This window comes from Chiloscyllium punctatum, chromosome 27 (genome assembly GCF_047496795.1).
Source record: "Chiloscyllium punctatum isolate Juve2018m chromosome 27, sChiPun1.3, whole genome shotgun sequence".
NCBI lineage: Eukaryota > Metazoa > Chordata > Chondrichthyes > Orectolobiformes > Hemiscylliidae > Chiloscyllium > Chiloscyllium punctatum.
The window spans coordinates 49,453,455-49,470,520 of NC_092765.1; the positions used below are offsets into that span (position 1 = coordinate 49,453,455).

Consider the following 17,066-nt stretch of genomic DNA (forward strand, 5'->3'; position numbering starts at 1 on the left):
CTCTGTGACTCCCTGTAGTTCAGCAGTGTTCACTAACCACGATCCAATTAACCAGTTTTCTGTTCAGTGACGGTTGATTCCCTATCTTTAGCAAGAAACACTTGTTAAAGTTTTAAATAGCTGTGAGGCAACTGATGTCGGCAGGAGTGCATTGCCTAGCAACTCCTTTAATAGTGGGACAAGAAATCCTATTAAATTCCAGTATGTGTTGTAATGGCACCTCCAGCAGTAGATTGGGTGGGAGGGTGGGCAGAAGTCAAGCAACCTGGTGGACTATCTCTGAAAGAAAATATGTGGCTCTTGACGTGAACGAACCCTCCATATGAGAGCAATACAGACATAGCATTTCATCAATCAGATGTTGACAACAGAATTATTTCCATGTAAATACTCTATTTTCCCAGTTTAACCTTAATTTCCTTTCATGCTTGTAAAAACTTGATGCCAGTGGAATAAAGAAGCCCTGCTTCATGATCTTCAGGTTATTTATGTGCTGAAATTTCATGTCATGTCAGTATGGAAAGTGTTGTGTGTGTTCCAGTGAGTGTAAGTTTGTATGAGTGTTTGCTTGTGTGCATGGTCCCTCACCCTTTTATGCCTCTTGCCATGTGCTGTGAACAGGAATGAATATGTTTTAACATCACTATCTCCACTCACTGTTACAGGGTGAACCAGGCATAGCAGGACCACCTGGAAATACAGGCCGGCCAGGCTTTGAGGCAAGTTTGAGAATTTTTAAATTTGCTTATATAGCTCTGAAACTTGATTTTTCAAGCATCTACTCCACCCCGCCCCCACCACCCAACAATATGGACGGTTTTATTCAAGCCCTGTGTGGGGGTTCTGGGGACCCATTGCCAATTTTGCTCCCAGTTTATATAATGAAGCAGGTTCACTGCGTAGCCTTTCAAACCTCAGTTGAAAATTGCATCATCGACTTGGAAGCTGAGGTTCCCTTGATCCTATACACCTGTGAGATATTGGCTGCACTCCTGTCTCTCTCTCCGAAGCATCCAGGTTTGTATTGCTCCATTATTATTGGCCTGGGCTGTCATTGTCACACAGTCCTTAGACCTCCTCCACCCCCTGCTTATGTTACTCAGTGTCAGATTGTGTTTGATCATTACCCTGTGAAGTAGTATGGGATGCTTCACTGTACTAAAGGTACAAGATACAAGAACATTGGATCATTCCTCTCTCCCACCAACTTCCAGTATGGCTTGGAAGTGGACAAGCGCTGAAGTGGGAACACTGAGCTACAGAACGGTTACAGCTCTGAAGGAGACCATGGGGCCATCTCACTGAAGGAACAATTCACCTAGTGCCAATCCCCCACATTCTCAGTGTGCACATTCCTCCTTCCCAGATAATAATCCTATTCACTCTTAAGCTCTTCAATTAAAGGTGCTCGTTGGATAAAAGATTTCACCTCCTGTCGCCATTCCTCTTTTATCAATCACCGTAAATCTGTTTCTCAGTCCCTCCACCAATAGGAACACAATTTGGCACCAAGCAACATAAAGTGGGATTGGAACGGGGACGAAGGAGACTTAAAGGAGCTTGTCAGTAGAAGTAAGGGAGGAAGAGAGGTGGTGTGGTTTAAGGAGGGAATTCCAGAGCCAGGGCCCAGGTCAAGAGTGATACAGTATTACAAATCTGGATGTTTGAGAGTTTAGAGCACAGCCAGTATCCTACACAAGTTTAGGATAACCTCTTTCGGAACTGGAGTAGGCCATTCTGCCCCTCCAGTCTGCTCCTGCATTCAATAAGATCATAGCTGATCTCTGGCTTAATTCCATATATCTGCCTTGGGCCCATATACCATGATACCCTTGATTAATAAAAAATTGTCAATCTCAGATTTACATTTAGTAATCGAATTAGCATCAACCATCATTTGAGGAAGAGATTTCCAAACCTCAATTCACCTTAGCATGTAGCAGTGCTTTCTAACATCTTTTCTTAATGGTCTGGCCCTAATTCTTAAATCGTGCCCCTGGCTGTAGAATCTTCAACCAGTGGAAATAGTTTATCTTCATTTATGCCGTCTGTCCCAGTTAATATCCTGAAAACCTTGATTGGATCACCCCTCTTAACCTTTCTAATTCTAGAGAGTTAAGGCCTAATTTGCCAAGTGTCTTTTTGCTTTTGTTGTCTATGCCCTTACTGATACTTGAACAGTGTGATTTTTTTTATAACCAATCTCTCAACCTGCTTTGTCACCTTCAATGACTTATGCACATACACACCCAGCTCCCTTTGCTCCTACATCCTTTCAAAAATTGTATCCTTTCCTTTTTATTTTCTCTCTTTGTTCTTCCTGCAAAAGTGAATCACTTCACACTTAATGCAAAGTGTTAAGTTTCATCTGTCTTCCCACTCTACCAATCTGTTGATGTGCTTTCGAGGCTCGACACTCCTCCTCACAGTTCACAATGTTTCCAAGTTTTAATACCCTTCACAGATTTTGAAATGGTGTGCTGTACCCCAAGGTCTAGGACATTAGCATAAAGTAAGAAAAACAGGGATCCTAACAGTGACCCCTGGCATCCTCCACAATAAACCTTCCTCCAGTCGAAAAAAAACTTGCAGTAACCCACAACTCGGTTTCCTGTCACTCTGACAGCTTTGTGTTCGTGTTGTGACTGTCCCTTTAGTCCGTGAGTTCTAACATTATTCCCCAGACTGCAATGTGGCACTTTATTGAATGTACACTGGAAGTGCATGCACACAACATTAATAGCATTACCATCATCAACCTCTCCATTAGCTCATGCTGCTTTACCCAAGTAACTATTAATTTTGTTCCAAACTATCATTTCTCCCCAAGTTTCCCATTATTTGAATGTAGGGATTTACCATTCTTGAATCATCTAACAACATTCGGAATCTGAGGAAGACCAGAAAATAATGGCCAATGTCTCTCTGGTGCCCACCTATGTGCCAGTTGTACCTGTCTCTTTGTGGGCTATGTGGAATATTGCTTGATCCGGTTCTACTTGAGCCCCCTCCCACATGCCTCTCTCCAGTCCATCCTACCTATTTCCACCTTTCTCTCCTAGAAACCCAAAATTGTTATTGTGCAGAGAGGGGCTGTATGGCCCAGCATCTTGGCACGGTTCTCCAAATTCACATCATGATTTAATGCCAATCTTCTGCCTTTCTCCCATCTCTTGGACATAGTTTCTATTTAAATTACCATCTAATGTCCTCTTCAAAGCCTTAATTGAACTTGCTTCCGCCCCATGTTTCCAGGCTGTGAACTCTATGCCCTAACTATTTGCTGTCTGAAAAAGATATTTCACGGTGGCTCAGTGGTTAGCACTGCTGCCTCCCAGCACCAGGGTCCCAGGTTCGATTCCGGCCTCGGGTGACTGTCTGTGTGGAGTTTGCACATTCTCCCCATGTCTGTGTGGGTTTCCTCCAGGTGCTCTGGTTTCCTCCCACAGTCCAAAGATGTGCAGGCCAGGTGAATTGGCCATGCTAAATTGCCCATTGTGGTAAATGCATTAGTCAGAGGGAAATCGGTCCAGATGGGTTACTCTTCGGAGGGTCAGTGTGGACTTGTTGGGCCGAAGGGCCTGTTTCCACACTGTAGGGAATCTAAAAAAAATTTACTTCTTTTGAAAATCACTTTCAGCTTAACAATTTCTCCCTAATTACCATATCCATGTCCCACATTATCCTGAAAACACTATTCGATCTCCTCTAAGCATTCTTCTTTCCAAGGAGCACAATCTCAACCTTTCCAAACTATCCTCACAACTGAGGATTCTAATCCCTGGAAACATCTTATAAAACTCTTCTCATTTTTACCTTTGTCTCTTCCTGCCTTAATCTCTCTGCCTCCATTTCTGAGGATAGGCTCTCCACCAATATCCATTACAATCACACTGACTCCCACAATTACCTCAACTGTACCTTTTCATGCCCTATTATCTGCAGATTCCTTTGCATTCCATTCTCCCAGTTTCTCCATCTCCATTGTATCTGTTCTGATTGATAGAGCCTTCAACTGGGTCTGCCCCATCTCCCACTCTTCTGCCCTCACCCCTTCGCTCCTTACCAGAACATTGGTAGGCTTGCCCTTGGTCTCACCTTCTACCCAATTGTCTCCTCATTCAAAGGATCACCTTCCACCAATTTCCCCTCCTCCAGCAGCGTACCACCGTAAAACACATCTTGCCCTCCCCTCCGCTCCACTTTCAGCATTCCATAGGGACTCTTCCCTCCATGACACACTAGTCCACTCCTCTATCACTCCCAACACCTCCCCAATCCACATGATACCTTGCAATTCAATCGCAGAAGATGGAACACATGCCCAATCACCTCCTTCCTCCTCACTATGCAACAGCCAAACATACCTTCCAAGTGAAGCAGCATTTCACTTGTACTTCTTTCAATCTAGAAAAATTGCTCACTATGCAGTTCACTGTGTACATTGGTGAGACTACCCCAAACAGACTGGGTAACCGCTTTCTGGAATACCTCCATTCTGTCTGTAGGAGTGACCCTGACCTCCCAGTTACTTGTCATTTCAGTAACCCACCTTGCTCTCATGTTGACATTTCTGTCCTGGGCCTGCTACAATGTTCCTATGAAGCACCTCACAAGCTCAAGGAATGACACTTTGTTTGCCAGTTGAGCACCTGACAGTCTCAGAGACTCAATACTAAATTCCACAACTTCAAAAAATGAGAACCGCCCTCTATTTTGATTACATACTTCCATGCCCTAATGTCTTATTTGGGTCCAGTGTTAGTGTCCTGGATTTGCTCTCAGCAAGGGTGACCTATTTTCTATCATTAAAACCTACCATTAACACCTATTGTGCATCTATATCCCTCTTCGAATACTGTTAACATCCATTTTGTCTTTCACTCTTGGCACCATCATCATCTGTTCCACTCACTTCTCCTCCCACTTTGTCAATACTTATAAAAACCATTGTTTCTAGATGCCTGTTCCAAAAAACATTCTTATCAGATTCTTAACACTAATGCTGTTTCTCTCTGCACGGATATTGCCAGACCTGCTAAGATTCTCCAGCACTTTGTGTTTTTACATCCTACTGTATTGATGTCAGCTTTCCAGTTAATTATGTTTAATTCTGGATTGTTCGTTGTCCTTTTCCATAGCCAACATAAACCTTATGATACGGTGATCAATGTCTCCCTAATCAGTCCTTTGTTGTATTTTGTTTGTCCAAATCTTTTCTGAAAGGAGATTGGATTGAAAGGGCTGGGCAGCTAACTCAAACAAGGCGGGAGTGTTTGTGACACAGGTAGTGATACTGATTGTTGCTGGACCGGTGCAAACAGACCTTGGATCCAGATAGCAGATGAGTGAATGTGTGGATTGTGTTTGTTTGCAGGGAGAGCCTGGTCCACCAGGACCTGTTGGACCTCCAGGGCTTCCTGGGCATGTGGTGAGTATCATTAAAAACCAGCTCAGTGTCATGTTTCATTCACGGTTTCCTGAGGTCCACAGAGTTCCTGTTTCTCCATGTGAGATTCTCCAGGAGCTTCCCAGAAGACTGGAGAATTCCAGCAGAGTTACGGAGTACAAGACCCACAAGGCACACTTTGCATGGACCCGAATCTCCTCTGTGTCAATCTCACCATCAATAGATGTGAAAGATCCCCAACTGCAGCCTCCAACTCCAGGGGCCGGGCTCACTTCCTGGAAACACCAGGCCTACAAGGAGAGCTCAGGCCCAAGCTGGAGCTCTGTAAGACAGGACAGATCGGGGCCCATTGGGCTGAAGGTACAACATCCTGTCATCACTGATCCAACATGCCTGACAACACGGTTACTGTATATGGGATTCACTCATATGTATTCACTACTTGGTCAGCTCCACTGACGTTCTGAAAGTCAGATAGCTGCAGTTCCTTGAACCTGGCAGCACCAGAGGCAGTCACTTCAGCCATTATGCCTGTTGCATCTCTCTACATCTAATGGTGCCATACTCCAGTGTTCCTTCAATCATTCTTTCAAATATTTGTCCAGTCTCTGGAAATTCATCATTGAATCTGCTACCATTAAACTCTACATTTGAGATTACATCAGCAATAAACAGCTAAACAGAAACCCAGGAACCTCCCAAGTCACCCTGTTGATGTTGGGGGTATGGGGCAGGGGTGGGAGCATGGGAGGTGGTGGGGGATTGCAGGCAAAATATCCCCATGCAGTTGACATCCCGCCCCACCCCTCTTTTCCCCCACACTGAGCCCAGCAGAGTCTCAGAGGAAGGAATGAGTCTTTAACAATCCATGCCGCAAACTGCCCCTTTCCAGGTCTGGGCTCAGGCCTGGACACTGTCTGACTCTGCAAAGTGCTAGAGCTGTCAGGGTATTGTTCAGGTAGCTATCTGGCAGCTCTCTGTATGAGCACAGCAGCTGACCCTCTGAAGGCTCCAACTAATTCATTCCTGTCTTTGACCGTGTTTTCTCAACCTCAGGGTGCAGCTGGTGTTCCAGGATCTCCGGGCCCTGCAGGACCCCCAGGAGTAGTGAGTCAAAATATTGATCTCTTCTCTCTCTCTCTCTCTCTCTCTGTTACACCGTTACCGACAGCACAGCTCCCTCTCACCATTCTCTCTCCCTTCCTCAATCTCTGTTACACGAATACTGCTCCCTCTCTCCCTTTCAACCATTCTCTTTCCCTTTCTCTATCTGTTACACTGTTACTGACAAGATAGCTCCCTTTCTCTCTTACCGTTCTCTCTCACTTTCTCTATCTCTGATGTACTGTTACTGACAGCTCCCTATCACATGCATTCTGTCCCTCTCTCACTATCACTGTCACCCTCTGTCTGTTACACATGGTGATTATGCAGCTTCCTTCCCTCCATTGATGCCTCTCCCTCTGTTCCATCATTACTGTCAGTACAATTCTCTCTCTTCCTCCCATATTATCTCTCTCGCTCATTTTCTATTATAACATTATTGACATTGTAGCTCTCTCTCTCTCTCTTCCCCCCCTCCATATCCTCTCCCTCACTCTCTCTTACACCATTACTGACAGTGCCATCTCTCTTTCTATCTTAACATTCTTTCTGTTTCATTACATGATCACTGACAGCAAAGCTCCCTCCCCTATCTCTGTGAAACCATCACAGACAGTGCACCTCTCTCTCTCTAGCCACTACTAACAGTACAGTTCCCTCCCTTTCTCTCACTTTCACACATTCTCTCCCTCTCAGTTAAACCAACCCTGACAGTACAGCTGTCAACCTCCCTCTTTCTTGCTCTCTCACATTCTCTTTCCCTCTCTATGAAACCATTTCTGACAGTGCCACTCCCCTTCTCTCACTCTCTCACATTTTCTCCCTGTCATTTAAACCATCACTGGCAGTACAGCTCCCTGCCTCTCTTTCTCGCTTTCCCACACTAACTGTCTCTCCCCCCCCCCTCACTCGATTCAACAATCTCTGACAGCACTGCTCCCTCTTTCTCTCTTTCTTCTCATGCTCTCTCATTCATATTCTCTCTCTCTCTCTCTTTCTCTGTTAAACTATCACTGACAGTGCAGCTGTTTCTATCTTTCTGTTTTTATCATGGCCTCTACACTGTCTTTGTCACCATGCCAACCTGCATAATTGTAAATTCAGTGTTAGATTCTGCGCTCAGTTTAAGATTTCTCCGGTAACTGACTGTTTTTCCCTGATTGGCTATATTTAGGGAACAAAGGGTGATCGTGGAACGTCTGGAGAAAGAGGTCTCCCTGGATTGGTGGGCCCCCCTGGCCCGCCTGGAGCTCCTGGGCTGATGGTAGGTTCCCAGGTTTCGGTGTCTGTCTGAATGGTCATTGGTGACTCAGCCTGTCCAGGTAACCAGGTGGCTGCTGTGATACGTGGGGTGAAATACTGTTCAGCTTTGACTGTGTTGTCAATTCTCTTGTCGTCTAACGCGGGCTGTGTCCTCCTGGTTTAAAAAGCCTCGGAAAGCTCAGCTTTTATAGCCAAGAGATATGTATGGGAACATGAGCACGTTGAAATTGTAAATGAAAATAGAGGGTATTAAATGGTTCACTTTGAATAGAGTCATCTTTCAGATACTGGGGGGGCCGATAATGTTCTGGGGACTTGGGTTCGAAACCTGCCATGGCAGATGGTGGAATTTGAATCCAGTAAAATCTGGAATTAAGAGTCTAATGAGGGCTGGCCGTGAATCCGTTGTCAATAGTCGGGAAAACCCGTTTGGCTCGCTACGATCCTTGAGGGAAGGAAGCTGGTATCCTTGACTGTTACTCCAGACCCACAGCAATATGCTTGACTCTTAATTGCCCTCTGGGCGGTGAAATTTGGGCAATAAATGCTGGTCTAGCTAGTGATGCTCACATCTCATGAATGAGCAAAAAAGAAAGAAAACATTTTGGCCAGGCTCAGGGCTGGTGTTATTTGCAGTTACCAGACTTCACAGTGCGTTCTCATTTATATTTATCCTCAGGATGTGGGTGTCATTGGTGACACTGGCATTTATTGGCCATTATGTACCACCAACAATTGTGTGGCTTACCCATTCACTCAGAGGGCTATGAAGACTCACCACATTGTTATGGGTCTGGAGTCTCCTCTTCCTCTGTGTGTCCCTCAAGATGTGGAGGGTTGCTTACCTCAGAGTACAGTCCATGACAGGACCCTGCAGCTGGAGCCTTTCATCATGGTAACCACACATGGGTAACCACACCAAGAACCTCTCCCAGTCTGCCTGCCTTCTAGAGGCCTGCTGAAAGGATTTGCAGGTTCTCAGACAACCCATATGGCCTGGTACCATCCTTGGCCATCCAATCACAGGCTGGGGCATGAACCGGAGCTTCTGGTTTAGAGGCAGGGACGCTATCCACTGCATCTCCAATGCTGTTGATCCGGAGTCACACGGAGACCAGAGCAGGTAAGGAGAGTAAACTTCCTTAAAAGGCATTTAGGAGCCAAATGGAATTTTAGGCTAAATCCACTGGCGTTAACACCATCATGAATAGATTAAATTATTCCCACATTCCTGAAGAAAATTACAATAAGGCACCAGATTCCAAGTCCATTACCATTGTACCCCCATTTCAGTTCAGCTGATCACTCAATGTACCAGACAGACCACAGAATGTGGCCTTATAGAGTTAGGGAGGGGGTGCCACAGAGCAGCTGAGAAAGCCATTGCCGAAGGAAACATGATGATCACCACTACTTCAAGTAAGTAAATCACTACAGACTTCTGCGCAATAGCTGAGTGGTTCCAAACCCGTCTTGTGTGGGTTTGGTCAGGGAGCATGAGGCTGTGGAGTTGGTCTCCAGTAATCAGTCTGCACAGGTTTGAAATTAAGCCCATCGGGTAACTTGGCCAAACTCCGAGAGAATGTTTTGGATGAAGCTGAAAGAGCAGTGTTCAAGATTGAACCTTCAAATCTCTAGCCATACCTAACTGCTGTCTACATTCTTATATTTCTTTAGGGAGAGCCAGGTCAGGATGGTTCTATAGGAAAAGAGGTAAGATGGGACATTAATTGCATCTGTTATATGTGTGTACTGATCTCAGGCAAACATGAATTGCTTTATGCTGTCGGGACAATGGAGAGTTTTAAAGTCATTTTCATGTATTCACAATATGATTAAAAGAGTCTGGACAATCTGTAATATTCCAGAAAATCAGATAGTGAAGAATAAAACTGGAGTCGAGAGTGTGGTGCTGGAAAAGCACAGCTGGTCAGGCAGCATCTGAAGAGCAGAAGAATCGATGTTTCAGGCATCAGGAATTCCTGCTCCTCAGAGGCTGCCTGACCTGCTGTGCTTTTCCAGCACCACACACTCAATTCTGATCTCCAGCATCTGCAGTCCTCACGGTCTCCTAGGATAAAACTGGAGCCAAGCTTTCCATACTTATTCTTGCATTTACTTACAGAGAGATACACATCACAAACCCTGACCTCACAACTCAACAACATTTCAGTTCGTTCTTGGCACAAATTAATGCCCATCACCCATGTACAGCTAAATACAATTCACGTTCCTCTTATAAAGGAAGTTTTAGACTTTGAGTTTAAACTTTGTATTCCAGTGAAATGCTCTTCCTCTGATTAGACTCATTCCCTCCACAAACCACCAGGATATTAGAGATCTTCCCTATACCATAAGGCCATAAGACATAGGGGTGGAAGTAAGGCCATTCGGCCCATCGAGTCCACTCCGCCATTCAATCATGGCTGATGGGCATGTCAACTCCACTTACCCGCATTCTCCCCGTAGCCCTTAATTCCTTGTGACATCAAGAATTTATCAGTCTATACCTGGACATAGCTGAGAGCTGGGAGTAACCATCCCTCCAGCAGAAGCCCTGTTCTTCCTCTCTCATCATGAAAGGAAACAAATGTCAGATTTTAGCGCCGCTTTCCTTTCCTTCAGCCATTTTCTCCCTTTCCTGTCCAACCTCAACCAGTGGGCATTCTTCACACAAGTATGGATGAGCGGGCTGATCGACTACAGGGGTCATCGTGGGTGCCCTCATCCAACCAGTACACACACTCACATTGCTCTCTCAGTGTTTGTCAGTTTTGTGTTCCATATACTGGATCTTTTTGAGCCTTCACCATCCAATCACAGTTATGGAATCATAGACTGATGCAGCACAAGGAGATAATTCAGTTTATTCTACCCTGCTGATGTTTTGAAAACGTTATCCAAATATCTATTCTCATGCTCTTTTCCCCATTATCCTGCAAAGATTTCCCTTGCGAATATTGATCCATTTCCCTTTGGAAGCTTGCAATTGAAAATGTTTCACACTTCCTTCCCTACTTTTTGAAAAAGGGTAAAACGTTTACAATTCTTCAATCCTCGGGCACTGAGTGGCACGGTGGCTCAGTGGTCAGCACTGATCCAGGGAGCCAGGTTGAACTTCACCCTCGGGCAATCGTTTGTGTGGAGTTTGCACACTCTCCTCGTGCCTGCTTGTGTTTCCTCCGAGTGTTCCTATGTGTAAAATAGAGTGGATTAGTCCAGTGTCCGGAGATGTGCAGGCTAGATGGGTTAGCCATGGGGATTGCAGGAATCTAGGTGGGATGATCTTCAGAGAATCTGTGTTCACAAAATGGCCAGCTCCCACACTATACGGATTCTGTGATTCTAGGAGATTAACAAGATTGTGACCAGATGCCCAGCAATTTCCATTAGTGGATCCTATCCACAACTCAGGATCTTTCTAATTTGAGGACTGACAAATTTTAAATAGTTACTTTATATCAAATCATTCAACTCAATATTGCTACTGCTTCCTTCTTTATTATTGCACAGAACAGTACAGTACAGGCCCTTCAGTCCTCGATGTTGTTTCGACCTTTTATCCTCCTCTAAGATCAAACTAACCTATATACCCTTCATTTTACTATCATCTATGTGTCTATTCAAGAGTCACTTAAGTGTCCGTAATGTATCTGACTCTACTACCACCACTGGCAGTACATTCCACACACCCGCCACTCTGAGTAAAGAGAGTAAAGAACCTACATCTGACATCTCCCCTAAACCTTCCTCCAATCACCTTAAAATTACGCCCCACCACCACCACCACCCCCCCCCACCCCCCCCCCCCCCCCGTGAATGTCATTTCCACCTCGAGAAAAAGTCTCCAGCTATCCACCCTATCATCTTATCATCTCATCATCTTGTGCACCTCTATCAAGTCACCTCTCACCTTTCTTTCATGCAATGAGAAAAGCCCTAGCCCCCTCAACCTTCATAAGGCATGCCCTCCAGTCCAGGCTGCATCCTGGTAAATCTCCTCTGCACCCTCTCTAAAGCTTCCACATTCTTCCTATAATAAGGTGACCAGAACTGAACACAATATTCCAAGTGTGGTCTAAACAGGGCCACAAAACCTCGTGGCTCTTTAACATTAATAAAACTGCAGTTTCTTGTTGTAGTAAATGTATGTGAGTATATATGTAAAATTATCATTTGAAATTTGGATTTTAAAACAGAGGCAGACAGATTTTGGTTAGTTCTGTCAAGTTTTTTTTTGGAAAGCTCAGAAAGTAATTTGAAACAGTACTCTAAATATATCATTTCCAAAACGATGTGAATTCTGTCAATTGCCTGGACAGATACTGGATAAAATCTTTATACTGCTGAGTTTTTGGCAGAGAAAGCAGATCCAGTGCTGTTAGTTTAGCTTTCAACTTCAGTTAGAAGGGAGAACAGTTTTCAACTTCAGTTAGAAGGGAGAACAAGCAGAAGAACTAACCCAGGGAATCAGTCACCCCAGCCAAAGTGTTTTTAGTTCATGGAGCTTCAAAGCCCAGAGAATTTGTATCACAGCTGTTTGTATAGCAGTCTTTAAGTTTTTAGGATTTGGAGATGCAAGTGTTGGACTGGGGTGGACAGAGTTAAAAATCACACAACACCAGGTTATAGTCCAACAGGTTTAATTGGAAGCACTAGCTTTTGGAGCGACGCTCCTTCATCAGGGGTTGTGGAGGACACAATTGTAAGGCACAGAATTTATAGCAAAAGTTTACAGTGTGATGTAACTGAAAGTATACATTGAAAAATACTTTGATTGTTTGTTAAGCCTCTCATCTGCACACACACACACACAAAACCCACACATGTACGTTTGTGGAGTAAATTTGTACTTGCAGAGTTACATTGTACTTTGCCCAAAAACTGCATGAATCCATGTAAGACTCTGTTAACTCATTTTTTTAGATTAGAATCAGTCTAAACATTATGGCACAGATAAAGAACACAGGGGGCTAACACCTTAAGTATCTTATCTGGCCTGACACCAATTGTTAGAATTAACCTGAGAATGTAACTTTTTATTTAAAAGTTATCTGATTTACATCTGAAAGAAGTGAAACTATCATGGTCATTCTAAAAGATGAGAAACTTAAACAATCGAGGTATTTTTCATTGTATAATTTCATTTATATCACACTATAAACTTTTGCTATAAATTCTGTGCCTTACAATTGTGTCCTCCACAACCCCTGATGAAGGAGCGTCGCTCCAAAAGCTCGTGCTTCCAATTAAACCTGTTGGACTATAACCTGGTGTTGTGTGATTTTTAACTTAAGTTTTTAGAGCTGAGAAAGTTTGACCATTAGCATGGTTAATGTTTCATGCCAGCGGATTGAGAAAGTAATCATAAAACCATCTCAGCAATACAAGGACAAGAAACAGAGAGGAATAAGTTAAGTAGAAGATTGAAGAGTTGAGAGATAAGTAATGAATTGAATATCTGTAAAAGGATAGTGTGGGGAAGCAGGGTGAAACTTCAATTTGCTGTTTAAGGTCTTTCGAACTGTCTTATATTTTTAGCTTTTTATAATATGAAAGAAAACATATTTATGTTTAATTGTTAAAGAACGCCTACAGACTCATGTGAATATTGTTTCAGTGACTAATAACCACAGTAAACTGACTGAAAAATTAAACATTTGCTCTATCATGCCAAGTTTCCTACTGGGATCTGACTTGCCTAAAGGTACCATTAGCTGGGATCATAACAGTCAGTGAAGACAGAGACAAAGTGCTCATTTGGTACTGCAGCCAAAGACCCCCTTTGATTCCTGATCAACCTCAGTCATCATTCGTTACCTGTTATTGTTAGAACTGTAATCATCAAAATCATGTTGAAAGTCAAGTAAGACATTGTGATAGCCCCAATGCTATTTACAATCGACAGCCAGTCGCTATTTGCTTTGTCAAAATCAACTGCCCTTTGGTGTGAGTATTAAATACTACCAAGATGGAAAACTCTTTGTTTTTGGCACAGAGGTGACTGAGGTTAAAGAGTTTTCCATCTTGGTAGTATTTAAAACTGACCACCCTAAACATGCATGCAGTTGGTGAATAAGTACAGTGCCAGTGCTCACTCTGCACAAGATTTGCAGACCACTCTCAACCTTTTCAATTTTGCCGCCATGGAACTTGGTTCTGTCTTTTGTATCTTACCAAAGCCAAACTTGTTCATCAACCCACACTTGGTCCACTAAATATTCCATCTCCCCTTTATAAAAAAGGTCTTTCTCAGAAATATGTGGAATGCTGCCAACTCTCTTAACAGGTACCATTGACAGGGGCACCCAATGCTGCATCAGCTATGCCAGCTTCGTCTTCTACAGACGACAGCAGAGAGTGTTTGATAATCCTGCCACTCTTGCACCACTTTTCCCATTCACTATCCTTTCCTAATAGACAATAGGTGCAGGACATTCTGCCCTTCAAGCCAGCAAGACCAATCATTATGATCATGGCTGATTATTCGTCCATCAGTATCCTGTTCCTGCCTTATCCCCATAACCCTTGATTCCACTATTCTTAAGAGCTCTATCCAACACTTTCTTGAAAGTATCCAGAGACTGGTCCTCCACTGCCCTCTGGGGCAGAGCATTCCACACACTCATCACTATCTGGGTGAAGAAGTTTCTCCTCATCTCTGTTCTAAATGGCCTACCCCTTATTTTTAAACTGTGTCCTCTGGTTCGGCACTCACCCATCAGCGGAAACATGCTTCCTGCCTCTAGAGTATCTAATCCTTTAATAATCTTATACGTCTCAATCAGATCCCCTCTCATCCTTCTAAACTCAAGGGTATACAAGCCCAGTCGCTCCAGTCTTTCAACATAAGATAGTCCCGCCATTCTGGGAATTGACCTCGTGAACCTACGCTGCTCTCCCTCAATAACCAGAATGTCTTTCCTCAAATTTGGAGACCAAAACTGCACGCAATATTCCAGGTGCGGTCTCACCAGGGCCCTGTACAGCTGCAGAAGAACCTCTTTGCTCCTATACTCAATTCTTCTTGTTATGAAGGCTAGCATGCTATTAGCTTTCTTCACTACCTGCTGTACCTGCATGCTTGCCTTCATTGACTGATGTACAAGAACACCTAGATCTCGTTGTACTGCCCCTTTACCTAAATTGATTCCATTTAGGTAGTAATGTGCCTTCCTGTTCTTGCCATCAAAGTGGATAACCACACTTTTATCACATTAAACTGCATCTGCCATGCATCTGTCCACTCACCTAACCTGTCCAGGTTATCCTGTAATCTCCTAACATCCTCATCACATTTCACCCTGCCACCCAGCCTTGTATCATCAGCAAATTTGCTAATATTACTTTTAATACCTTCATCTATATCATTAATGTACATTGTAAAAAGCTGCGGTCCCAGCACTGATCCCTGCGGTACCCCACTGGTCACCGCCTGCCATTCCGAAAGGGACCCATTTATCACTACTCTTTGTTTCCTGTCAGCGAACCAATTTTCAATCCAAGTCAGTATTTTGCCCCCAATACCATGCGCCCTAATTTTGCTCACCAACCTCCTATGTGGGACTTTATCAAAGGCTTTCTGAAAGTCCAGGTACACTACATCTACTGGATCACCCTCGTCCATCTTCAGAGTTACATCCTCAATTCCAGAAGGTTAGTCAAGCATGATTTCCCCTTCATAAATCCGTGCTGTCTCTGACCTATCCTGTTACTGCTATCCAGATGCATCGTAATTTCATCCTTTATAATTTACTCCAGCATCTTTCCCACCATTGAGGTCAGACTAACTGGTCTATAATAACTTTTCATCAGGAATAGGAAGTGTTCAATCCCCCTTGATTGAATTCGGCCTCTGTTATTGTTACTATATAATAGCTGCTGCTCACCAACCATACTTGCCACACCCCATCCATTTACATACATTTCAAACTGGACGCAAAACATTAACTCTATCGCGCTCTCCACAACTCCTGCCAAACCTGCTGAGTGTTTCCAGCAGTTTGTTTTTAAATCAGTTTAAACCTGCCCCAAGTTTATTTTTAAAAATCCATTTTGAAACCTTGATCTCAATCAAATTTCACACCTGCCTCAAATTATTTTCACACTGAGATGGGACAGTGCACAAACTCTCCCATTCCTGCTCCCTCAGCCTCCAGGCCTTAACTACAATTCCCATTATCAGTTTGCTATTTAGTAATCACTGTCACATCAATGATGAGGGAGGGAGCCTCTATTACAGGTGCAAGGAGAAAAGTCTTCCTCCTGTTGAGTGCTGGATTAGAGCTGGCAACAGTGGGGCTGGGCAGTCACTTTCACCATCTCTCAGAGTTTAACGAATCCTGAGCTTGTTAAATCAAAGGCAACTAGAGTTTTCAATGCTGGGGCAGTGTCATTCACCAGACCCCATAGTGCGGTCATGCTTCAAACATTAATGTTTTCATCTTGTTTTCTCAGGGCTCACCTGGTGCACCGGGACTTGCAGGCCAACCTGGACCAAAGGTATGAACTTATCCTGAGAACGGATTGCCTGATGCTCTTGTCTCTAGGGAAGATGTTCTTTGTAAATTAAATGGTTTGGGGTTCCCTGAACCTGTAAAAGGGCACTAAAGCCTTACTTACCCTTACTCTGGTTGGTGTCTCAGCGACACTCACCCCATTAAGGAGGATTTTTAAAATTACGTTTTCCTGGGATGTGGGCACCTCTGACAAGGCTAGTGTTACTTTTTAGCTTGGCAAGGGGCTGTTGGAAGTCTTTATTTGTCAAGTGAATGCACAAAACTGAAATACCGATTCACACAATTTAAAAGCTCTGGAATTAATTTCAAGAGGCTGTGAGGAGCTGGGGTTGTCGTCAAATGCCCGGCTCCTCCATTGCACTTACAAACTGGCTGAGAAATAGGAGGGAAAGGTGAAATGGGCAAGCCTCTAGCTCCTGCAGGTCGAACTTGCTGCGTTGTTTCTTGCCGGGACAGGCCCTAACTCCACTCTGTTCAATCCACAAGCTCAGTCAGGATGTTAAGCACAGGAACTTGGAGACTGACTGATTCCATTCACACAGTGAATCAACTTTGCCATTTATTGTGAGGGCTTACTGACATCAATGATAATCCAGGCTGTGAGAGTCTGTCGGGAAGGGGCATGTCAAAGACTCTTGTTCTTGATCTTGGTTAAACGTTTGATTTAACTGCGTGATTTGCTGCACTATTTCAAAGGGCAGTTAAGGATCAACTACATCTCTGGAGTCACATGACTAGGTTGGGTAAAGATGGCAGATTTCATCTCTAAA

At 43.9% G+C, this 17,066-nt stretch overlaps 1 protein-coding gene across 2 annotated transcripts in view; it reads left to right on the forward strand.

The window, feature by feature from the left end:
* col16a1 (collagen, type XVI, alpha 1) overlaps positions 1-17,066 on the forward strand; it is a 367,062-nt gene that overhangs the window by 337,311 nt on the left and 12,685 nt on the right. For both annotated transcript variants that reach the window (XM_072548617.1, XM_072548616.1), the window contains exons 60-65: positions 666-723; positions 5,382-5,431; positions 6,467-6,517; positions 7,689-7,778; positions 9,455-9,490; positions 16,235-16,279. In XM_072548617.1, coding sequence (XP_072404718.1) covers positions 666-723; positions 5,382-5,431; positions 6,467-6,517; positions 7,689-7,778; positions 9,455-9,490; positions 16,235-16,279 — 330 coding nt within the window. The remainder of the gene's footprint in view (positions 1-665; positions 724-5,381; positions 5,432-6,466; positions 6,518-7,688; positions 7,779-9,454; positions 9,491-16,234; positions 16,280-17,066) is intronic.